A 25,573-nucleotide genomic window follows, 5' to 3' on the forward strand; every position below is an offset into this window, starting at 1 on the left:
ATTCTAGATGTTCAGATTTGGAGAACTTCTGACTGATTCAGGCCTCCCAGGGGCTTTGCTGGGATGGTGGATAGCTGTCCATGCCATTCCCTTTTGAATGTCAAGGGGCAACTCAAAAGGAAGGAGTGAGCACAGGTTTGTATGGTCCATCATGGATGTGGATGGAGTTCCTTGGTCGCCTGTATTTATGCTCATGTCTTTGATTTCCCACCCAGATTATATCCTGGATGCTGTTAGCATGGACACTTCTTTCCCTTCCCCACTTCCGTTCCTCAGGAGTCGCTCTTCTTGGTGGTAAATCCACTCAAGCAGGAAGGAAGCACACGGGGCTTAGATGGGCTGTCTGTGCCAGAGGAGTCACTGATCTCTGGGGCTTGGAATTGGAAGATTTAGGTTTAGATTTTGCTTTTGCTGCTACTGTGTGAGCTTGGACATGCTCCTAGTGGGAAGAACCAGTTTCACTCATTCCCTTTAAATTCGTTCAGCTTCTCTGGTGGCACCGTTCAACTTACATGCCCCAAGGCTGGGAACCACGGTGCGTCACCCACCGCTGTTATGGACATGGGAAATGTCCACTTCATGGAGTCTTCGCAGTGAAATGAGAATCTCACCCCAACTTCTAGCTGCAGCCCCTTTTCAGCCTCTCTGGATTCCTCCCACCCTCCCGGTTTGTGTTGGTTCAGAAACACACGCTCATTTTGATAAGCAAAGGGTAACATAATTACAGAGGAGAGTTGATGTCCCCGAATCACTAGGTAAATGGAAATAACGTAGGGTCAGGCCGTTTGGAATTACCCAGCCCATACTGAGTTCTCTAAAGGCTACACGATCAAGCCTTTGCTCAAACGTTGTCTTTCCCCAGAGAGACCAGCACAGGCCTGGCAGGTTCTGAATACTTGCGCAAAACCTGATGCCTAATTAAACATCACAGTTGAAGTATGTTGAGTTCACTACCCCATGTTTGAGAAGAGAACATTCTAGAGCCCCTGTTTCTAAACCCGGCAGGCCCGAAGTGCCATCTCATGGAGGAGCGACGTGTGGTAGATGTCTGATGAGCAAGCTGCCTTCTTGGGCCGACAACCAAGGAGTTAGATGGAGGATTAGAGAGCAAAACCTAGACTCTCAAAGGTAGAGTCCAAGAAAGCAAGCAGACCTACAAGGGACAGTATGGCAGGTTGGCAATGATAAGCCACAAAGAGCTGCCGAGGAAACAGCCTCAAAATACAGAGCGAGCAGAGGCATGAAGGTCACACCAGGGCTGGCTTGTCAGCAGGGATGGATGGAGTGTAGCCCCGGGACAGGGGGGAGGAAGTCACGGGGGCGGGACCACGGGGCTGCATGCTGTCAAGGGTCCATCAGGAGAAGCCCAGGGAAAGACTTGTAATTTATATTATTGTCAAACCTCATTTCGCTGGAATGTTTTGCAACGTGGAATTTCTGGCTAACGAAACTGTTAGTTTATTTAGAAAAGTCTTATTCTGATAACGCCACTTCTTGAAATACCAATGCCTTAATACGCATACTTTAGTGATCAAGAAAGGGATCCCTGATCGAGTCTCTTTAGGGACCGACAGGGCACTGGGGGGCTTACTGATGTCGAGATAGTTTTAGTCACAAAATACGATTGAGGAAAACCAAGTAACCCTTATTGTGATTCCAGGATGTGGCAGGTATCTTGCTTGGTGCTTAGCCCACATCCTGATTCCCTGCTTCCTCAGAACAATTCTGTGAGTCAGAATTCAGACAAGACAGCGAATACATAGGAGACCCTGGATCGATGTAAGGTGCCTTGAGCTCCAAATACATTCTGTGCAATAAAAGCATAATGTGAGCCACAAATGCAAGTCACAGTTTCCTAGCAGCCCAGAGAAAAATAAGATGAAACAGGTCAGATTGATTTTAATAATTCACTGAGCCCAAGATACCCAGCATCTTAATCATTGCCATATGTAATCCATGTACATTGTTAATGTGATCGGTTACTTTTCTTTTTTCACACCAGCTGTGGAAGCCCAGGGTATAGTTGACAGCACATTTCATTTCTGAATTGGCACATTTCAAGTGCTCGATGGCCACGTATTGTCCTGTGCTTCTGTGGGCCATGGCGTTCTCTCCAATGCCCACTGGGGAATGTATGTCTCCGGAGTCCCTCTGCCCTGACGTGCTTGGTCCGGTCGGAAGGTCGCAGAGGGCCTAAGGGAAAAGATGCTCAGTGTCTTTAGACTATTTTAGAAAACAGATTCTTCTGACACACTGGGAAACTACAGACTCTGTAGCATTTCCTACTTGATGAAAACACTTTGGTAAAGTAAAGAGCGTTTTGTAAGTATAGTGAGGCTGGATTTTACCCTGAAATGTGACACAAAAAATATTGTAAACTAGAGACCTTGCGGAAACCCCCACCCCTACCCTAGGACGTAAAACTTAACCATTCTGCGTAAAGAGCTTTTACAAAATGTTTCTTTAAGTGCAGATAGTGGAGTGGGTAAGCCCATGAGCAAAGTCCTCATAGGCAGAAGAGGAAAAAGGAGAAATACAGTGAGGGAGGGTGGGAGGGGAAAAGAACCAAATGGACAAGTCTCTGAGGTCACAGCAAGTGCAAAGCTGAAAGCAGTCACCTACGGAACTCGGACACTAGAACATGGCCATTCCCAGTGCAGAGTGTCCTAGAAACCAAACCAACCAGCCAGCCAACAAAGAACCGCCTCCCCCCCCCCCGCCCCCCCCCCCCCACACACACAGAGGCAATCGTAAGGGAACACAATCTTTTCGCCCTGTTCTGGGTAGGGGAGGGCCATGGATGCTGGGAGAAAAACAGAACGTTTTGAAACCTGTATGAATGTAAATACTATCCTATCTAATAAAAGAGTAATATGCAGATTGACCATCACTCCAACACACAAGATGGCTGCCCCCATGTGGTCAAAGATCCTGCTCCCATGTGGACACAAGATGGCCACAGGGGAGGGCAGTTGGGAGGAACCAGGCCTGCAAGGGAGGGCAATTGTGGGTGATCAGGCCAGCAGGGGAGGGCAGTTGGGTGGGACCAGGCCTGCAAGGGAGGGCAGATGGGGGCGATCAAGCCTGCAGGGGAGGGCAATTAGGGGTGGCCAGGCTGGCAGGGGAGCAGTTAGGCATCAATCAGGCTGGCAGGGGAGTGGTTAAGGGGTGATCAGGCTGGCAGGCAGAAGTGGTTAGGGGCAATCAGGAAGGCAAGCAGGCGAGCATTTGGGAGCCAGCAGTCCTGGATTGTGAGAGGGATGTCCAACTGCCTCTTTAGGCCCGAATGGGCAGTCGGACATCCCTCGAGGGGTCCCAGATTGGAGAGGGTGCAGGCTGGGCTGAGGGACACCCCCCCGCCGTGCACGAATATCATGCACCGGGCCTCTAGTATTTATAATAAATTGGCATGCGGGAAGTTGTATTTGTATGAAAGTCAGCATTCAGTAGAGGGAACAAGCTGTAAATCATGCCCTTGTGTATCTATGTATATAATACTAGAGGCCCCGTGCATGACATTCATGCACTGGGGGGTAAGGGAGTGGGTCCCCTCAGCCCAGCCTGCACCCTTTAGCAGTCCAGGAGCCCTTGGGGGATGTCCGACTGACAGCTTAGGCCCGCTCCCCACCACTGCCACTGCTCTCACCAGCCATGTGCTGGCTTGTGGCTGAGCTGTGCTCCCCGTGTTGGAGTGCACTGACCACCAGGGGGCAGCTCCTGCATTGAGCATCCGCCCCCTGGTGGCCAGTGAGCATTATAGCAACCGGTGGTTCCACTGTTCAGTCGATTTGCATATTACCCTTTTATTATATAGGATGCCCATTGGTATGTAACTGGGACCCCATGTAAATACGGCCTCTCTGACTTCCTTTGAAAATTAAGCCTCATTGGGGAAGAGTGGCTCCGTGGCTTCTGCTCGGAGATGGGCGGATGGTTTCCCAAGGCCCCTGGGAGGTGTTTTCTGAGCACTGCCCTCAGCGTGGTCTCTCCTCTCGCCATCCTGCTTGACTCCTGCTGTCTCGCCAAGTTACCATTTATTAGGCAGGATGTTTGGTGTCCGAGAGACTCTGGGGCATGAGCTTAGACCTGTTTTTGCCCCGGGATCAAGTTGGTGAAATGAAATATGTGATCTGCCAGCTCCTTACTAACAGACACACTGCGCCTCTGAGGCGGTGGGGACAGTGTGGGGCCATCAGCGGGGCAGTAAGTGTCACTCAGAACGTTTTGCTGCGTTTCAAAGTGCGTGTGAACCGAGGTTCCCGAGCATGAGTCGTGTTTCCTTCCCCTCTCCATGAAGCCAGGGTGCCTTCCGATCTCCCCCGAAGACCAGGCAGGCCGTGCCCAAAGCAAACTGTCTGCAGTGAGTGCTCAGCCTCTACAGCCGCAGCTGTCTGCTTCTCCAGGGGAAGGCTGGGTGTGGGCCAGCAGGAGGGACCCTCGGGGAGGGGGAGTGGAGGGCGGGTCGGAGGCAGAGCCTTGAGCAATGAATTCCCAGGAAGAAGAGGTGGCTCCATTGCCCATGCCAGAGGCTCCTGGATGCTCAAGAGCCCCCTTCAAGTACCGGAAACTTGGCCATTTCAGAGCCTTCCGCTCTCGGCGTTCACGTTCCTCACTCCTGGTGCCACTCGAGCCTCCTCTGTGCAGCCTCCTCCAGGCAGCCTCCTCTGTGCAGCCTCCTCCAGGCGGCCTCCTCCAGGCAGCCTCCTCCGTGCAGCCTCCTCCGTGCAGCCTCCTCCAGGCAGCTTCCTCCAGGCAGCCTCCTCTGTGCAGCCTCCTCTGTGCAGCCTCCTCCAGGCAGCTTCCTCCAGGCAGCCTCCTCTGTGCAGCCTCCTCCAGGCAGCCTCCTCCAGGCAGCTTCCTCCATACAGCCTCCTCTGTGCAGCCTCCTCCAGGCAGCCTCCTCCAGGCAGCCTCCTCCAGGCAGCTTCCTCCAGGCAGCCTCCTCTGTGCAGCCTCCTCCAGGCAGCCTCCTCCAGGCAGCCTCCTCCAGGCAGCTTCCTCCATACAGCCTCCTCTGTGCAGCCTCCTCTGTGCAGCCTCCTCCAGGCAGCCTCCTCCAGGCAGCTTCCTCCAGGCAGCCTCCTCTGTGCAGCCTCCTCCAGGCAGCCTCCTCTGTGCAGCCTCCTCCAGGCAGCCTCCTCCAGGCAGCCTCCTCTGTGCAGCCTCCTCTGTGCAGCCTCCTCCAGGCAGCCTCCTCTGTGCAGCCTCCTCCAGGCAGCCTCCTCTGTGCAGCCTCCTCCAGGCAGCCTCCTCTGTGCAGCCTCCTCCAGGCAGCCTCCTCCAGGCAGCCTCCTCTGTGCAGCCTCCTCTGTGCAGCCTCCTCCAGGCAGCCTCGTCCGTGCAGCCTCCTCCGTGCAGCCTCCTCCGTGCAGCCTCCTCCAGGCAGCCTCCTCCGTGCAGCCTCTTCCGTGCAGCCTCCTCCGTGCAGCCTCCTCCGTGCAGCCTCCTCCAGGCAGCCTCCTCTGTGCAGCCTCCTCCAGGCAGCCTCCTCCGTGCAGCCTCTTCCGTGCAGCCTCCTCCGTGCAGCCTCCTCCGTTCAGCCTCCTCCAGGCAGCCTCCTCTGTGCAGCCTCCTCCAGGCAGCCTCCTCCGTGCAGCCTCCTCCAGGCAGCCTCCTCCGTGCAGCCTCCTCCGTGCAGCCTCCTCCGTTCAGCCTCCTCCAGGCAGCCTCCTCCAGGTAGCCTCCTCTGTGCAGCCTCCTCCAGGCAGCCTCCTCTGTGCAGCCTCCTCCGTTCAGCCTCCTCCAGGCATGGCCCTGCCTGCTTGCAGGTGACCCTGCCCCTGTGTCTGAGAGAAGCAGCAGTGAGAGGCGGGAGAGCGTTGTGAGTGCTGCCTCAGCATCTGGGGAAGGAAAACAGTCTCAGTTCTTTGTCTTCCTCAGGGATCTGGGGGACCCCTGCTCCGTTAGGGCACGGAGCCCGCCTGCCCAGGACGGATCCCCGCGCTTCCCCAGCCTCAGGAAAGTCAGCCTGGGTCGGGGCGGAAGAGCGTCCTCCCTTCACCCGTCCTTTGGGCTGGATTTCTGCCCTGAAGACAAACTCCACCGTCTCCGTGTGGAGAATTCTCTAATTGAAACAAGTCACCTCCTGGGAACAGGAGACGGTGTGGCAGTTTTTATTGTGATTCAGACATTGGTTCCAGTTCATCTTGCTTTTCCCTCACCCATGCATCAAACTTTTATTGGGTGCCACTGCTTGCCAAACATGGTATAGGTCACTGGGTGCAAAGCTAAAGGAGACGCCCTCTGGCCCTTTAGGCACTTAAAGCCAATTTGGACAGCCTTCGAGGGCAGGAAATGACAGCAGTATGGGCGGTGCTGGGGTCAAGAAGTTATCCCCGCCCAGAGAGGCGCTCTAACTGTGTGAGTGTGTGTGTGAGTGTGTGTGTGTGTGAGTGTGTATGTGTGAGTGTGAGAGTGTGTGTGTATGTGAGTGTGTGTGTGTGTGTGAGAGTGTGTGTGTGAGTGTGTGTGTGAGTATATATGTGTGTGTGTGTGTGAGAGTGTGTGAGTGAGAGTGTGAGTGTGTGTGTGTGAGAGTGTGTGTGTGTGTGTGTGAGAGTGTGTGTGAGTGTGTGTGTGTGAGAGTGTGTGTGTGTGTGAGTGTGTGAGTGTGATAGTGTGTGTGAGTGTGTGTGAGTGTGTGTGTGAGTGTGTGTGTGAGTGTGTGTGAGTGTGTGTGTGAGTGTGTGTGTGAGTGTGTGTGTGTGTGAGTGTGTGAGTGTGTGTGTGAATGTGTGTAAGAGATTGTGTGTGTGTGTGTATATGTGAGTGTGTGTAAGAGATTGTGTGCGTGTGTGTGTGTATATGTGAGTGTGTGTAAGAGATTGTGTGTATATGTGTGTGTAAGAGATTGTGTGCGTGTGTGTGTGTGAGAGTGTGTGTGAGTGTGTGAGTGTGTGAGTGTGATAGTGTGTGTGAGTGTGTGTGTGTGTGTGTGAGTGTGTGTGTGTGAGTGTGTGTGTGAGTGTGTGTGTGTGTGAGTGTGTGAGTGTGTGTGTGAATGTGTGTAAGAGATTGTGTGTGTGTGTATATGTGAGTGTGTGTAAGAGATTGTGTGCGTGTGTGTGTGTATATGTGAGTGTGTGTAAGAGATTGTGTGTATATGTGTGTGTAAGAGATTGTGTGCGTGTGTGTGTGTGAGAGTGTGTGAGTGTGTGTGAGTGTGTGTGTGTGAGAGTGTGTGTGAGTGTGTGTGAGTGTGTGTGAGTGTGTGTGTGTGAGTGTGATAGTGTGTGAGTGTGTGTGTGTGAGTGTGTGTGTGAGTGTGTGAGTGTGTGTGTGTGAGAGTGTGTGTGTATGTGAGTGTATGTGAGTGTGTGTAAGAGATTGTGTGCGTGTGTGTGTGAGTGTATATGTGAGTGTGTGTAAGAGATTGTGTGTGTGTATATGTGAGTGTGTGTAAGAGATTGTGTGTGTATATGTGTGTGTGTGTAAGAGATTGTGTGCGTGTGTGTGTGTGTATATGTGAGTGTGTGTAAGAGATTGTGTGTGTGTGTGTGTGTGTGGCATGGACTGAATGTGTCTTCCCAAATGTCCTCTGTTGAGGCTCTGACCCCCAGTGTGACTGTACTTGGACAGAGGGCTTTTAGGAGGCACCTGAGGTTACATGAGGTCATCAGGGTGAGGCCCTAATCCAGTCTGGTTGGTGGCCTTATAAGAAGAGGACAAGAAAGGGATCTCTCTCTCCACATGCACACATGGGGAGACCATGTCAGCACACAGTGGAGAGCCAGGAAGAGGGTTCTCACCAGACCCAGCCTTGCTGGCTTCCTGACCCTGGCCTTCCGGCCTCCAGAACTGTGAGAAAATAAACGTCTGTTGTTTGAGCCACTCAGTCTGTGGCATTTTGTTACGGCAGCTGGAGCAGACTAAGAAAGACTCTGTGTGTGTGTGTGTGTGTGTGGGTGTGTGTGGGTGTGTGTGTGAGTGTGTGTGTGTGTGTGAGTGTGTGTGAGTGTGTGTGAGTGTGTGTGTGTGAGTGTGTGTGAGTGTGTGTGTGTGTGAGTGTGTGAGTGTGTGTGTGTGTGAGTGTGTGTGAGAGTGTGTGTGTGTGTGAGTGTGTGAGTGTGTGTGTGTGTGAGTGTGTGTGAGAGTGTGTGTGAGTGTGTGTGAGAGTGTGTGTGTGTGTGTGAGTGTGTGTGAGTGTGTGTGTGTGTGTGAGAGTGTGTGTGTGAGTGTGTGTGTGTGTGTGTGAGAGAGAGTGTGTGTGTGTGGGTGTGAGAGAGTGTGTGGGTGTGAGAGAGTATGTGTGTGTGTGTGTGTGAGTGTGAGTGTGTGTGAGTGTGTGTGTGTGAGTGTGAGTGTGTGTGTGTGAGTGTGTGTGAGTGTGTGTGTGTATGTGAGTGAGTGTGTGTGTGTGTGTGTGTGAGAGAGAGTGTGTGAGTGTGTGTGTGTGAGTGTGTGTGTGAGAGTGTGTGTGTGTATATGGTGTGGTGTGGGGGGAAGGGCGGTGCCAGGAGAGCTCCTCAGAACTGCTGGCGCCTCCCCTGCCCCTGAAGAACTGTCTGCCTTTGTCATCAGGCCTTGAAGATACATGTGTAGGGCTGGCTTCTCGAACTTTCTGAAGTGTCTTAGCAAAAGCGTTTCTTCTGTCAAGTCTGGGATGACTTCATCAGGACTCAGCAAAGTCAGCCTAGAAGTACAATCCTCTCTCCCAATTCAGTCCCATCAGAGCCCGATTCAAATCCCACCACGTCTGCAAGCTGATGGCGCTGTCCGTAATGGAACTGATACCTCCCTCCTGGGGAGTGATTTTAGGCCTGATAATGACATTGTCATCTGTTCAGTACCCACAGTTAGATAGGTGGCTGTTCTGTAGGTGCCAGGATCGTGCCACGTCTTTGCCTCTCTTCATAGGCAGGTAGAGTAGGGCTTAGCCATGAGCCTGGTCCATAAAGGTCCGTTGTTGCTGTAGTGGAATCAGACAGACTTGACTGGACCCAGGCTCTGTGGTTTACTGTGTGACTTCAGGAAAATGCCTCATCTCTTTGAGCCTCAGTTTCCCCACCCGTACAATGGTGATGATATTAGGGTGTATCTCATACACTGGCTGGCACAGGTCAATGAGATCTTGTGTGTAGAGAGTGCTTCGCACAAGATCTGGCCTTCAGCATGTGCTTAGTGTAGGTTTTGTTGAAAATTTAACAAGAGATGTCTGTCGTCCCCAGAGCCCCACCTCTCATTTTCACATTTCCCCTGCATGACAACTATTTGCCGTGTAACTCACCTGATCATTGACTGGAAAAATGGAAATAACCTGATGGCCTTTAAAGGTATTCCGCCCACCCCCCCCCCCACCGCCCCTTTAAACTCCCTTTCTCAACATTGGGAAGATAAAAAGTAGACGAGGAGGATTAAAGGAGAAGTAAGGAAAGAAAGAAAGGATGCTGGGGGCGGGAGCGGCGGGAAGCAGAGCAATTACCTTTATCCTACCAGCTTCTTCCCTGAGCCAGCTCCTGCTTCTAACCTTAGAGACCTGAGGGCCTGAGAGGAGAGGGGGCCACAACTGACCAGGGACCCCAGGCTGCAGCCTGGAGCACGGGGATCCGCTTTAACAAAGGGGCTGCCTATGCAGGGTCCCCGCGATTGCCGTGAGCTGAAGCCTAGGAGAGGATCCAGCACCGAGGGGAGGACGCCCAGCCTGCAGGCCTCGTGAGAGGAGCAGACCTGTTCACCAAGGGCTGTGTGAGGGTGCGAGGGTGAGGACGCTTTACCTGCTGGTCCAAGTACATTAGCTCTGGAGAGCTGTGCGCATCCTTGAAGTTTGGAGAACGTCTGTCCCCACACGTCAAGGACAGGAGAGGACTGAGAGAAGACCGTCACCCCTAATCGTGCTGATAGGACTCCTCCACTTGGACCAGTCTGCTAACAACCCTTCCGAAACACGGGCCCCACGTGGGCTCAAGCGTGGCTTGCTCCCTGGCTTGCACAGAGAGATTTGGGAACAGATTGTAGTTTGAGACCTTTCCCGTGAGCTTCCAAAAGGGATGAGAGGGTGACAGGGGAATCGGTAGGGGTGCAGAATTAGAAACCATCAATAATATTTCTGGGGCCCTAACCGGTTTGGCTCAGTGGATAGAGCATCGGCCTGCGGACTGAAGGGTCCCAGGTTCGATTCCGGACAAGGGCATGTACCTGGGTTGCGGGCACATCTCCAGTAGGGAGGTGTGCAAGAGGCAGCTGAATCGATGTTTCTCTCTCATCGATGTTTCTAACTCTCTATCCCTCTCCTTTCCTCTCTGTAAAAAATCAATAAAATATATTTAAAAAAAATAAAATTTCTGGGGTTTTCTTAGGGAAGTCATACTTATCCATGCAAGGTAAGTGAGAAGGGAAATAGAAAGTTGTTCTACCGCAGGTGAAGTTAACCATCTCCCCCTCTCTAGGCCTTCACAGGACTTCCCCCCAAAGCTTACACAACCCTAGATTATTTTCCAAAAGTCTTCCATCAAAGTACTGCTTTGTTATTTTCAAGTAAAATTCACAATAACAGCATTTGAATAGCCTTAGACCTGTGATTATGTCTAATTTTTTTGTAACTATTACTCAGTGTGTTCCGTTTCACGTAGACAGCGAAACTGAGGATCTGGGAAGGATTATGTAGCAAATCAGTGTAATCAACTCTACGACCCAAAGAGCGCGGTGGGAGAGGGCAGGGTGCGGTTGCAGCCGCCGGCAGGAGGGCCTGGATTTAGACTGCTTCACAGAGCGGGAGCAGGCTCACGAGGGGAAGTGACAGTGGAGGGGTGCAGCTCAGCGCAGGAGGGGACTGACTAACAGAACAAGATGCCTGTGCCGAGGTGAGTGTGCCACCCCCGAGGTCTGCGAGCTGAGGCTGGGTGGCTATCGCTGGAGACTAGGAAGAAGATGTGAGGTTTGCTACCCTGCTCGCAGGTCCTGCCCCTGCCAGGGTCCAGGGTGCTGGTTGGGGTACAGCGGTCGGGGGTCTGGGAGGTGTGTGGCAGATAGAAATCTTCAAGGACTGAGACTCTGCTTCCCCATCAGCCCAGGCTTCTTTCCTTCTTTATTCTCCTGGTAAATTGATCTTTCATCAACTTCCTAAGCCAGCGATTTTCAACCTTTCTCATCTCATGGCGCACATAAGCTAATTTCTAGAATTCTCCGACGCACCAAAAGTATATTATATTTTTTGCCGCCCTGACGAAGGACATAGGTATAATTTTGATTCATGTATACCAGCCGGCTATTGTGGTGTAGAAATCGCTGTCCTGAGCCACCGGGAGCTCACCGAAGCCTCTTAGACCCACCACCCCTTGAGCTAAGCTTCCTAATGGTTGAAGTAGCACTTCATTCCCCTTGGTTTTAAACAGGCCTCTTTCAAGCAGCAAATCGCTGGCTTAGGAAGCTGATGAAAGATCAATTTACCAGGAGAATAAAGAAGGAAAGAACCCTCCCCAGCTGCAGGGTTCCGGGTTGTTGAGAATGATTCTAATTCTCCCCATGATTCTGTAGCCTCTCCTAGGTTTTCCTTCTCAGCCACGATCCTCGTTTATGAGATGCTGTTCCTACTGAAAGCGGTGTCACCCTGGAAACAGCCCTTTCCGTCGCTAGGTCTCTTCTGGCTCCTTTCCATCTTTTGGAAGTAGGATGTCCTGACCCACATGTAGCTTTTCCAGCTTTCCTGCTCTCCAGTTTTACGTGTGTTTACTCTGGGAGACGGTGTGGTGCATATGAAAATGCATGTTTTTAAGGGCGTGGAAAATCCTGCACCTTACACTGACTGTATGTGACCAGCCACTTCGAACATCACTTTCTCCATTTGCAAAATGGAGACAGCAGTATACACTTCAGACATGGGTGAGGGTACCAACTTGGCATTTTGAAGCCGACTACGTAGCCTTGGACAGGAGGCACTGAATAATTTAGAGAAGGAGAAGGAGAGAAAGAGAACGCTCCCAATCTTGACGATACTATCTTGTTAATAGTGAGAGACCTGTTCAATGAAATAGGTAACAATTATTTCAAAGAAGCAATGTTGAACTTCCCTGGATGATTCACATTTCAGTTATCTTGGCCATATTCATTTAAACTGGTCCCTTCTGCCGAAACCGGTTTGGCTCAGTGGATAGAGCGTCGGCCTGCGGACTGAAGGGTCCCGGGTTCGATTCCGGTCAAGGGCATGTACCTTGGTTGCGGGCACATCCCCAGTGGGAGGTGTGCAGGAGGCAGCTGATCGATGTTTCTCTCTCATCGATGTTTCTAGCTCTCTATCCCTCTCCCTTCCTCTCTGTAAAATATCAATAAAATATATATAAAAAAATAAAAATAAATAAATAAATAAATAAATAAATTGGTCCCTTCTTCCATTTCAGCCATGTATATAAGAACGTGCATTCATACGCCATTAATCACAAATTAAATGTATGGCCTTGCATCTTCACAAATGTGTGGGTAATATTGGAGAGAGACACAGAATAAGCTGACTGCCTTCTGTTCAATGTGTAGACAGCCTTGGCACCTCCCAGACACTGGAGCTGCAGCGAGAGAAGTGGGAGAGGAACGCCGTGCCCAGCAGACGCGTCTCGCGGCGCTCCATCAGCAGGGAGAGATGGGTGGAGACGCTGGTGGTGGCCGACACCAAGATGGTTGAGTATCATGGGAGCGAGAACGTGGAGTCCTATATCCTCACCATCATGAACATGGTATGTCAGACTTCATGGGGGGCATGGCATTAGAAAAGCTCACCACTCCAAAAATGAAAGGGACCTTCCTTTTTTTGTTGTGCTTTGAACATAGATAGATGAATCCATTCCCTGCGGTAGTGATGAAGGATGGAAATTCAGGACATATTACTCTTTCTCTTAAAAATGTGTGTCCCAGGAAAATTTGTTATTTATCAGTTACATTTTCTACTAAGTATTTATCAAGTGACTCCATCCTTTCAGTATGACTTTATCTTATTGATTTCCATGAGTGCACAAATGGGTAAACTGAGGCACAAAGAACTAGAACATGATTTCCTCAAGGCGGTTAGAGCTAGAATTAGAACAGAGTTAATGGTTCTGGATTTCCAGCGTCCCTTTTGCACCATTGATGTTTTCTAGCTTCCCAGAGAGTTAGTCCTGTTGAGATGGGGAATGAGGTTTGCCTGAGTCACTGATAGGAAGAGAGGAAGACCCTGGGTCAGGGACAGGGGCCAAGAGAAGAAGCGCACCAATCCCTCAAGCACACAGCCCATCAATGACCTTGGAAAGGTTGTGTTTAAATATCACAATGCGGTTCGGGCTGGAGGCCTACCTCCCTCTTCACTCCAGCAAAACTTCTTGACCTATAAGTTTACATTCGCTTCCCTGCTCTCCCCACCGCTCCCCCCCCACCCCCCCGGCATTTATCTGTTATCAATCCACATGGGCTAATGGGCTTCCATTTCTGACTCTAGGTCACTGGGTTGTTCCATAACCCAAGCATCGGCAATGCAATTCACATCGTTGTGGTTCGGCTCGTTCTACTTGAGGAGGAAGAGGTAAGGGATAGCTTTCCCTCCACTCTTCAGACCTGTGCCTTCGTACTCCCTACTTCCTTTCTTCAGTAAAACACTTAATGGACAAGAGAGAGGGTACCGGAAAGGTGGGAATCCGGTGATGTCTGCTTTCTCACCATGTCCTGCAGAGACGTTTATGGTCTTTCCTTATGTCACCCTTTGCCTTGCTCCCCACCCTCACCCTCACTGAACTCTGGACAGGTGGGTTACTTGGCTTGTCTGTGCCTCCATAGCTTTGTTTTATAAAATGGGGATGACAACCTCTACTGCCTGGAATTGCTGGGAGAATCAACTGTGTTAATCCATGTACTAGCATCATATCAGGCTTTAGAACCCAGTCAATCCATGTTACTTGTTAGTATCATTTTTATGGTTCTTATAATTATCATCACCATCATGTAGGTCCCACAACAACGCCATAAACTCATTACTATTATTAGCTCATTTCCCAGAAGAGAAAACCGTACCAAAGGCCTATAGGGTAAGATTAGGGTCCTAAGAGGTGGGAGACTTCTTTAAAGCCCAGTATAGAAACAGTACTGGGAGGGCAGGGAGGGAGGGACTGGGATAAAGCCGGGTGGGCCCCACGTCACTGTGCCATCCAGGGTGTCAGGCTGGCGTGCAGGAGCAGCAGAAGGCTGACAGGCAGGAAGGAAATGAATGTTGTCACGGAGAATGCCCTCTTGGTCTCAGTGGTTTCGTGTTGGGTTCGCCTTTGTGAGCCTCTGGAGTTGCAAAGCCTGCCTGCTTTGGGAATCCAGGCTGACAGTTTCCCGTCTCCAGGGTGATGTGTGGTTCTATAATAACCTCTGCAACGTCTGCTCTTTCGGGATAAATGTTAACCATATTAACAACGAATGTGAAGACTCATCCCTTTTTTAAATGAAAGACCAATATCTTTTCCTCTGATAGTTTGATGAGTTACTCCTTAAGCACATGGGAAGTTTTCAGATTAAACTTTTTACTGCTTTTCTCTTCTCGGCCCATTCTCTTTCTTCCGGGAACCTAAGCCTGGCTAGGAGCATGTTCAGATTGTGCATTGAATCAAAAGCTGCTACCAGCAGGAGTTCTCGAAGAAATCAAGACAAGATTTTTTTTTTTTCATTATAAAGAGCCTAAAGGGACAGAACACCTTATTATAAAAGCCATGTACTTGGCAAAATCATTTTCTATTTCCCATTTGGGCCTCCTTCTGTGAGTTGTTGTTGATTTCCTCTGGGTCACCTCGCTGCTCTGTGAGGTCACCTACTCCAATGCATAGGAAGGGGGGAGTGGGAAGTGAATTGGACTCACTTGAGAAAATGAGGTGAGAAAAAAAATGATGCAAGAACGAAAAGGAAAATCTATTTTTGTTTACAAAGGAAACGGGGGAAAATTCGTGCGGATGGGGGTTTGTTTTTGGCAAGCTCAAATAATTAGGAATTGCTTCACGGAAATTGTTTAGCGCCAGTCTCCCCAGGCTCGCTGTGAGCCAGCGTAATCTCTCTGCAGTGCGTTTGCGTCTTGTGCAGGGTTAGGGCTGCATCGCAGCGAGGCACAGCTAATTACTCTTCCCAAGGCACCTGTGATCAACTGAATTCAAAACACTAAATGAGTAACTGTTCTTTGGATTTAATCTCTTAGGACATTTGGAGATGTAGAGGCTGAGGGGACTGGGAAAAAATTGTGCACTGTTAAAACCTCCCGGAAGAGTCGTGACATTTCGTAGAAAAGCAGTAAGGTATCCCTAAGACCATGCCACTGAACTTGTGTTGAATGCCCCATCTTGTAGAGGAAAATCCTACACAGGGGCAGCGTACCAGCAGCAGTGATTGGCAACTCAGCTATGTGGGTAGTCACTTCGCTTGTAAGAAGAACAAACAAAAGCAACAGGGAGAAATCTCAGATGTTGCGTAGATTAAAGAGGGGAAAGAGAAGAGAGAGAGTTATTCTGGGTAGAGGGAGCAGCTTGAAGAGAGCAAGGTAAAAAATAGCTCGGGGTATGGGAATGTGGGCTTACGGGCAGTGGCAATAGAAGCAGTTTGAAGGTTGCTGGAGCATAAACTGTGAGGTGGCAAAAGAAGGGAGAGCTTTCTAGAGGCTCGACTTTGTAGGGTCTTGCATCCTGGGTCATGTCACAGGCAGATTTTGGTTTTGACTAGGTTGACCTGGCAACAGCAAGGAGGATGGAATGAAAGAGAACAAGGAAACAAGGAGAGCACTTAAGAGATGCTGCAAGCATAAATCCAAGCATAAAATGATGAGGGTTCGAGCTAGGGTGGTTGGGGGTAAAGATGAAGAGGAGGTAGAATGAGCAGCCCAGGATGACACATGGGGATGCAGGACATGAGGGAGAGGAAGCCAATAGGCAGACACGGGCGTTTTTAGATCGGGACGCTGGGTTGATGGTGGTTGCTGTAACTAAGCCTGAGGATACAGGGAGAACAGCAGGTCAGCATGCAGGGGAGGAATATCCGGGATGCTGAGATGGGGGTACCTGTGTGCCATCCAGAAAGAGATGTCCATCAAGAGATTCAGATACATGAGTGTGAACTGTCGGAGAGATTTGGAATGAGGTATGGATTTGAGAGTCAACAGAATATAGGTGATTTCCTAAAATAGGACTGTGACTGAGAATGAATTAGGCAATGAGCCAACAGGATGGCAGAAGAAGAGCACATGGAGGGGACTAAGAAGTGAACAGTGAGCCCTAACCGGTTTGGCTCAGTGGATAGAGCGTCGGCCTGCAGACTGAGGGGTCCCAGGTTCGATTCCGGTCAAGGGCATGTGCCTTGGTTGCGGGCACATCCCCAGTGGGAGGTGTGCAGGAGGCAGCTGATCGATGTTTCTCTCCCATCGATGTTTCTAACTCTCTATTCCTCTCCCTTCCTCACTGTAAAAAATCAATAAAATATATTTAAAAAAAAAAGAAGTGAACAGTGAGTAGGAGGAGGACAGACAGAGAGCGGAAGTAGAGGGTCTGCTTGTGGAAGTGAGAGGTGGAGAACTAAGCGGTAATCCTCATCATCCATTGGCGAATTGCTAAAGCTTCCCAGTCACTCTAAGCAAACACATGTAAAGAAGCCTTCAGTAGACTAGCAGCGGAAACCCTGGGACCTTCTCTGCCCAAACCTGCTGTGTGACTCGGTTAAGGTCCTGCCCCTCTCTTGCCCGGATTTTCTCATCATTTAAATGAGCGGATTGGAGGCACAGTTCCTACGGTCCTTCCGGGAAATGGGCTCTTCCTGATGCTGGGAAAACTAGAAGCAGAGATGATGCAGCAACATCTGGGAAAGGACTCTTTTCTCATGCTGAGGCTGGGCCCCTGCTGACGCTGAATTGGGCTCAGGAACGAGGGGGAGGGGGTGCTACCCTTTATACCTCCCCTCTGCCTCCCAAGCTGACTCTGGGACAGCACTAATCTCTCTTGCCCATCTCTGTGACTTGGTCCTTGCAAGAATGCTATAACATGGAATCAGCATGCACCTCTTGAGATTAGGTTTTTTTCAGTCAGCATGACTTCCTCGAGAGCCATCTAAATGGTGTGTATCGAGTACATCAACATTCCCTTTTCCTTAGACGGACACACGTGGTTTGGGGTAAGGTCTCCCGAGGCGCTGAGCCCAGCCCATGTTTCAAAGGACGTTGTGGGGAGGCCAGTCCCCAGTTAGAACCGCAGGTTCCTCTAGGAGCCCTTGTTCTCGCTGCCTGTGTCAGTATCCGACCCGAGTGACCTCAGCTAGTTCTTCCATGATGAACATAACAAGGCTCTCTTTACAAATGATGCTGAGAGGATGCAATTATTATTTATTTATTTATTTATTTATTTATTATTATTTTTTTAATTGTTTGAAGTATTACAAATAGTAGTACATATGTCTCCTTTTTTTTTTTTCCCCATTGACCTTCCCCCGGACTCCCCTTCCCCCCAGTACATGCCTTTACCTGCCCCCTCCCCCCAGTGTTTTTTATCCATTGGTTATGCTTATAAGCATGCGTACAAGTCCTTCGGTTGATCTCTTACAGCCCCCCCCCCCCCCCCCGCAACCTCCCCTGCCTTCCCGCTGTAGTTTGACAGTCTGTTCAATGCTTCTTTGCCTCTGTATCTATTTTTTCCCCATTTCTTTCCTTTAAAAAATCTTGCCTCTGCAGACTAGAAATAAACATATAATAACAAAAAATGTTTGAGTCCCAATTTCCATGTCCAACAGTTCTGAGTCCCCATTTCAATGTCAAACAGTTGAGAGGATGCAATTAAATGAAAGAATATGTGTAAAAATCTCTGTCACATAATAAATGATTAAGAAATGCTTCCTTCCTGTTTTTTGTTTATCCCTCCTTCCCTCTTTCCCTCCCTTTTATTTCCTTCTCTTTTCTTCCTCTCCCTTCCTGTCTGTTCCTTTACATTCCTGCTGCCTGCCACCTGGCCGGTGCTTATGGTGGGAGTGGGGCATTCATTCCAGTAGGGCTGCTGTTCTGACTACCACCTGACTGCCTGTGCCAGCTGGTTCCCCAGAACCTCTCCTCTTGTCCTCCATGATACATCATTTTGCTGGATGATGTCACAATGGGGTGTGTTTTTTTTTTTTTTTAAATTCTCACCCGAGGATATATTTTTCTATTGATTTCTATAGAGAGTGGAAGGGAGGTGGCGGGCGGGGTGTGGGGACTGAGAGAGAAGCATCAATGTGAGAGAGAGACATTGATTGGTTGCCTCCCATAAACCCCCTGACTGGGGCTGAGGAACTAGGCTGCAACCGAGGTACATGTCCTTGACTGGGATCGAACCCAGGACCTTCAGTCCATGGGCCCATGCTCCAACCACTGAACCGAACCAGCTAGGGCAAGATGAGGATTTTTAAATAATAAAGCCTGTTTCTTCCATTTAAATTCATTATACTAACCAGCTTGGTGAGTTTTCACAAGTAATGAGCCATCTTTCTGTGTTTTCATGGAAGGAAGATGGTCTCTGGTTAATTAGCATGGGTGCGGGAACTGGGAGAGTCTCTAAGAGGCAATTGAAGTCTCTCAGGCCTCCTTTGATTTGGATGTGGCCTTAACAAAATACAGGACAGTGGAGAAGCAGGTTCATCATTTGATGAAGAGGGTGTGTGACGTCCCGGGGCTGAGCCCAGAGTAATAGACTGAGATTCCAGTGGGCCATGGGCCGCCATTCTCCAGGTAGAACCCTCCCTTCCCTCCAAAAGGGAAAGGAATTGCTCCTGTAGAAATTCAAATGAAACGCGAGTGCCCTTGGAGCTGAGAGCCCATTTTCCTTCTCTCTCATCTGACAAGTGTTCACCCAGTTAATCTGGAACAAACCCTCTCCTCCCATCCCCACTAGCAACTGTGGGCCGCATGGATGCCTCGGGAGCCCTGCAAGCTGCAGCCTGGGGCACCTTCTACAGCACCCTAATTGCTGTCAGACAGCCAGTGGCCCTACCCCTCGGCCCTTCACCCACAGATGTCAAACCAAGAAGGCTGGATTGGCAGGGAGCCACCCAGTGCAACCCCGGCCTTCTCGGAGGCCTCGTGAAAGGAAGAGCTTTCTGTTGCAAGTCTATTCATTTTGCATTTGCAATAAAAATGCCTTTTTGGAACAGTATTGACTTTGGAAGCAGAGAGCCACTGAAATAGAACTTCAAACAGCTGCGGGTCTTTGCTAACATATTTTTGGTTTTCCTTCAAGGGTTCCTTGTCCCAGTGGATCATTTCTGTCCTAAGTTCTCCCCTCCAGGTTCTTTTAGGGGAAGTCATGCGAGTCATAGTGTTTAAGCAGAGGGTTAGCCCAGAGAAGGAACTTGGCCTCTGCCAAATTCTGCCAGATCTCTGAGGCACTCACCCAGTGCTCATCTCACTTGGCTTCGTCTGGGGACTAATGTGATGGGTCCCGGCCACGGTAAACTCACCCATGCCAATCTCTTCCTCTTCCTTCTCCAGCAAGGACTGAAAATAGTGCACCATGCAGAGAAGACACTGACCAGCTTCTGTAAGTGGCAGAAGAGTATCAATCCCAAGAGTGACCTCAACCCTGCCCATCATGACGTGGCCGTCCTTCTCACCAGGTACCCCAGCGACCACGGGGAGGCCAGGGGCTGCACGCAGGGTGGACTGGCAGGTGGGAGGGGTGCCAGGGATTCAAACTCATGAGATTCTCTTACTCTTTGCTGTTCTTGGTCATTTCTAAAGGTAGCTTCCTGATCTAAACAACTCCTGACTCCCATATGAGTGAGGGGACAGATAGCAAGTCTCTGTGTTAATAAACTGTGTCTGCTGGCAAAATGCTGGCCCCTTTCCCATCCCAACGGTGATTTCCTCTTTAAAACTGGCTTCCCTATATGGCTTTATAAACAATCAGAACACTTGTTTGCAGGTCCTCATTAAAGACTCCAGTTACTTTTAACCATGGGAATTCCTACAATTTATTTTTTATTTTAAAAATGTTCCTCCAGTTAAGAAACATGCAACGATTTCTAGAGAAATCAGTCCTCCTTGCATCTGATCTCTGACTGATGTTGAGGACAGAATATGGGGAGCAGGTCCTCCCCTGAATAGACAGAGTGGTTTGCTTATACCTCTCTACCATTTACCCTCATGACACACCATTTTGTTTTGACAACTGGTAGACCCTGTGGTTCTAATTAGAACCATCAAACCTTCTAGGATGCATAGCTGTGAAAAGCTAGTGAACTGAAACCCAGGCTCTTGGAAGGCTATGTTTGCTCATTAATTCAAAAACTATTTATTGAGCACCCACTGTATACCAGATACTATTGTAATCTAGACAAATGAAGGTCTTACATTAATGGATTGGAGTAAGTGCTCATGGGGCAGTCCTGTGAAGATTCAGAGACATCAAGAAATCCAGGGATGTGTAATAAAAGAAGCCCCTTTGCCTGGCCCCTCAGCCACCGAGAACCCCATGCACTGGCAGGCCCTGTGTGTGTGTTATCCCTGAACACGCTGGTCTGTCATCTGTCTTTGACAGGATAACCCCAGTGCACAGGATGCCTGTGAAGGATGATAATCAGCCCTGACCCTATCCAAATATTTGCCTTATCCTGACCAGAAACCCCAACCATCAGAATCACTCTTTTGAGTGAAAGTATCAAAATTTGCCAACATGGTCCGACCGGCATGTGTCCACAAAACAGCGGACACACACAACACACCATGTGTGGCCAGAAATGGCGTCCGCACCAAACCTAGGCGCTGAGGATCTGGAGCTGACCAAAGCTCACACTTTGTTGGCATTTGCGCCAGTCACTCTTGGCAAAGAGTTCTTCTTGAACCGAAGAAAACCCAGTGACCAATGAACGACTCTTTCAACTGCTTGTCAGGGATGGAAACGGTCCCTAGAAGGATATGGGCGCACATTTTTCTATTTAAAAGCGGTAACTAGCATTTTGGAGATCCTGGAGTCTTTCCTTTCTTCTTCCAGGGTAGGGAAATAATGAGGTGAATGAATTACTGGTGAAAAGAGGAACAGTGCCTCTCTCTCTCTCTCTCTCTCTCTCTCTCTCTCTCTCTCTCTCGCTATCGCTCTATCTATCTATCTATCTATCTATCTATCTATCTCTGACTTTGATTGTTCATCCCCTCCCGTATGCAATAGTGATAGGGCAGTGAAGCTAGAAAGAAAATTGGTTTGATCTCTGGATAGGTTTATCAGACCAATTGCCTTTTTCATGAGTGAGGAAAAGTTCTCATATGAGTTTTGAACCCAGACCTCAGAAAAAACAAAAATATTTCACATTTGAAAGACCTCAGTGACTGCTGTTATCCCTTCTTTGCTTACAGTTCCAAATTAATTTCCATTTTCAACCAGATTCTTCTTTTTTTGAGCAAATAAAATAATTTAGCTTCCTGAGATCAAGAGCAAAAGCAACTCACAATAAAACATCTGCCATAAATTCTCGCATTCCTTGGATGTTAGGGAGATTCATTAATCAAGAGGTGAAATCAGAATAATCTTTTTTTTTAAATATATTTTTATTGATATTTCACAGAGAGGAAGGGAGAGGGATAGAGAGTTAGAAACATCGATGAGAGAGAAACATTGATCAGCTGCCTCCTGCACACCTCCTACTGGGGATGTGCCCGCAACCCAGGTACATGCCCTTGACCGGAATCGAACCTGGGACCTTTCAGTCCGCAGGCCGACGCTCTATCCACTGAGCCAAACCGGTTTCGGCCAGAATAATCTTAATGAATTCAAAAGTACTCCCTCTGCTCACGTGGACATTTAAAAACATGCTTTAGTGATGCTTTACAGACCTCATTGCATGTGAATTAACACCCAGCTTTTCCCAGGTGGGCGTTGAAGGTGTTTCACTCTGCATGCTTCATGCATCTCTGTCCTCTGCTTTCAGAAAAGACATCTGTGGGGGCGTCAATCGCCCCTGTGAGACGCTGGGTCTGTCTCACCTGTCGGGCATGTGCCAGCCTCACCGGAGCTGTAACATCAATGAAGACTCGGGCCTCCCACTGGCTTTCACGATTGCCCATGAGCTCGGACACAGGTAAAGGACCAAGGAAACTGCGACCTCTTTGCCGTGTCCATGTGGCAATGGCAGGTAGAAGGAATGGGAAGCACCTTAAATGGGGCATAGGCAGTGGATTGCACTGTGGCTTGAAACTCACCCTCCTCAGCCTCTGCTTTCTCACCTGTCATGTGAGACATAATCACACACTTTCAGGACCCCCGTGCCCCCTCCGCCCTGACTGCTTGTACCATCTGCCTCACACTGCCGTTCCCTGAATTAAAATGAGGTGAGCAGAAGCAAGGAGATAAGCTTTAACTCATTGTTTAATTCAGGAGAAACAATTCCTGTTTAGTTCTTATGAAATAATAATTGTATTGATATCATCAAAAAGTCACAAACCGTAACATTTTGTGCCTTTCCTTTACGCCAGACACGTGGCATTATGCCACTGAATCATCTCAATGACCTTATGATGCAGATAACATTGTCTCATTTCACTTACATGTGTAAAGGAGACCATTGAATAAACAAGACATTGAAAACGGCTATAAACTTGGAAAGACCATCAAACAAACACCAGGGAACAGGAGGTCCAAGTGGTCACAAAAATGTGTAACTTTGATTCGATGAATTCATTGAAAGCAGGTTTCAGAATGTTTGCGTGAAGGAAAAAGGAGGATTCAGGGGGTCCCCATGGAGGAAAGATCTTAGCTTATTTGTAACACACTTTGTTGAGCTGTTTACAAACCACAGATAAGAGCGCATCACACTAGCACCTCAGAGCGGGGAGCCATGTGAATGACTCCACTGTACTCCCTGCCTGCCAGGTAGCTGCCAGCCTGGAATTCCTCTCTCAAAAGAAGGGACAGAAGGCTGGGGTGTGCTCAGATGGACTTCCAAAAAAGGTGGGATTGGGAAGAACCCTGGAGACTGGATTCTCCCAGGCCTGGCCTCTCTGGCCTGGACTTTCTCATCATTTTTTTTTTTTCATGAAATATTGGAACTTTGCAAACTGCTTTTACCTGTAGAGGATTGGCTTTGGAGCTGGGAAAAGTGAGTGCTTATTCCGGCTTTTCCATCAACAGCTATGATGACCTTAGAGAATTGCCCTCACCTCTGCACCTGTTTCCTTATCTGTGCAATGAGTAGGTTGAATCGGGCAGTTTCTTAGGTACTGTGATTTCTTTGGTCCTTACCAAAAGCCCTAGGAGAGCAATGTGATGTAGTCTAGTGTCTTGCTGTTACATGCTGTTTGAGTCAGCTTAACTCGTGGCAACCCTATGACGAGTGATAGCCACAATGTCCGGTCCTCGGCAGCCCGGCCCAGCTCCCAACGACTCCTGCCTGTGGCTTCATTTATGGAGTCCAACCATCTCATATTTGGTCTTTCCCTTTTCCTGCTGCCTCCCCCGCCCGCCCCCCCCCCCCCCAACCCGGCAGTATGGTCTTTTCCAAAGAAGCCTGCCTTCCAAAGCTGCGTCCCGTGTCCAAGCGTCCCATCGGCTTCCCCTTTCCGTACTCCCATAAACTGTGATGAAAAGGGAGAAGGACGGTTTTGTTCTTTTGTGCTGTGATGGCCGCAGCGGGAGAAGGAAGACCACTTGAGGCAGCATTGGCCCTCCTGACTGTAGACTCATAGAAAGCCAACCGGGAGCTCTTCACTTTCTACCAAACAGACGTTTTTTAATTAGCCGCATGGGTCCCCCGGGTGCATAGAAGAGACCAAGCTTGCCTAAGATGTTCCCTGTGCTTTTCAGTTGAAAATGAGCTACCCCCCTCCAACTTCAAGGGCCCACTTCGTAAGCAGAAGCCTTCTGTGTGGAAGCAGCGCCCGGCGGTATTCACCCTGGGGAAACTGACTTTCTCCCTGTTGCATGCCTGCCTCCTTGATATCCGTGGGCCTTGTGCCTCCCCGCAGCTTCGGCATCCAGCACGACGGGAAAGAAAACGACTGTGAGTCCGTGGGCCGGCACCCCTACATCATGTCACGCCAGCTCCAGTACAACCCCGCTCCGCTGACGTGGTCCAAGTGCAGCAAGGAATATATCACCCGCTTCCTGGAGTAAGTGACGGCGCGGCTCAGAGCAGCCCCGTTTGGGTCCCCCTACACTGGAAGTCACGTTGAGTGTTACGTGAGGCCTGGGAAAGTCTCAGTCCCTCTCACAGGCCACAGCGTCTGAAGGGGTGGATTTCACTTCTGCTTTCTGACCCTGAGATCTAGGTGGGCTCTGCCCTCCGGCCACAGCCTGGGGATCACCCGTCCCCCTGATTGCTCCAGGCTCACGGTGGCTCTTTAGGAGCTGGGTATGCGGACTGGCAGGAGCAACCAGGGTATGTCAGAAGTGGTCCCCCAAACCCCATTGGGGATCCGGTGATGTTTCTCTAATTTTACCATTGCTTGTATTTTCTAGATCACAGCTGAACCAATGGAATGGGCTGTGGTTTGGGTTCCCTTGTAGACGGCTCCTACCAGGGGCCTGGCGGGGTCTCTGTCTTGTGGGAATAAGCTTGTCTTGAAGACAAAGAGTAACCTGGAGGGGCAGAAGCTTCTGTTGAATGAAAGACTAAAGATAAAGGAAATCATAAGTATCTCTTCTCATTCCTATTAACCTCTTTTCAGCCGTGGCTGGGGGTTCTGTCTTGATGATATGCCCCAAAAGAAAGGCTTGAAGTCCAAGGTCATTGCCCCTGGAGTGATCTATGATGTTCACCACCAATGCCAGCTGCAGTATGGCCCCAATGCTACCTTCTGCCAGGAAGTAGAAGTAAGTGTCGGGTGTCCTGGTGGCTCTGGTGGGCATGTGCAGGCCTGGAGGTCTCCAGCACGCTGAAAGAAGGGCCAGGGAGATTTTTGGAAATCCCAAGGTCCAGACACAGAAGTGCGAACTCTCCATCTATGGCACGGCGTCTATAAAACAGAAGGATGATGTTGGGGTCATTTCTATTTCTTGACTCTAGCTCCTTGGTATTCTGTGGAGGCAGCAATTCTTTGCAACTGGGTGGTGGTGAAGAAAATTCTATAGTGATTTTTTCAAGAATCACAATTATTCACACCTACAAACTCCATAGCAAACAATGCAATCCCTAACATTGCTCTCTTTCCTGAATTTCTCATCCGGTTAAAGAGTTCCACCAGATCCCAAGATCGGAATAAGATTCATCCCCAATGTATTCTTTATTTTCAACATCTGAGGATACCTCTTAAAGAGTCTGTGGCTCTGTCCTGTCTCTTTCATTCCCACTGATTCTGTCTTGATTCCGTCTCTCATCATCTCTCCTTGCTATTGTAATTACCTCCTACCTAATCTTCCCCCGCATTTCTCAGGTTATTTAAAAAAAAAACAACAGCACACAAATCTAGCCATGTCTCTTCTCTGACCACAGGATAAAGTCCTGACTTCTTTCACTTCTTTGTAAGCTGGATCTTGACTATTCTCTGACTCCTGCCCTTTGGTATAAACATATTATTCTTTTTTTAAAATATATTTTATTGATATTTTACAGAGAGGAAGGGAAAGGGATAGAGAGCTAGAAACATCGATGAGAGAGAAACATCGATCAGCTGCCTCCTGCACACCTCCCACTGGGATGTGCCTGCAACCAAGGT

General features: G+C 49.4%; 1 protein-coding gene across 2 annotated transcripts in view; it reads left to right on the forward strand.

The window, feature by feature from the left end:
• The window catches only part of ADAMTS12 (ADAM metallopeptidase with thrombospondin type 1 motif 12), a gene marked incomplete at both ends in the record, with an annotated part of 199,821 nt that overhangs the window by 101,981 nt on the left and 72,267 nt on the right, over nt 1–25,573 (forward strand). For both annotated transcript variants that reach the window (XM_080682502.1, XM_080682503.1), the window contains 6 exons: nt 12,466–12,662; nt 13,400–13,483; nt 19,421–19,545; nt 21,853–22,002; nt 23,885–24,028; nt 24,587–24,731. In XM_080682502.1, the coding sequence (XP_080538628.1) occupies nt 12,466–12,662; nt 13,400–13,483; nt 19,421–19,545; nt 21,853–22,002; nt 23,885–24,028; nt 24,587–24,731 (845 nt within the window). The remainder of the gene's footprint in view (nt 1–12,465; nt 12,663–13,399; nt 13,484–19,420; nt 19,546–21,852; nt 22,003–23,884; nt 24,029–24,586; nt 24,732–25,573) is intronic.

This window comes from Plecotus auritus (assembly GCF_963455305.1).
Source record: "Plecotus auritus genome assembly, chromosome: 7".
Lineage (NCBI taxonomy): Eukaryota > Metazoa > Chordata > Mammalia > Chiroptera > Vespertilionidae > Plecotus > Plecotus auritus.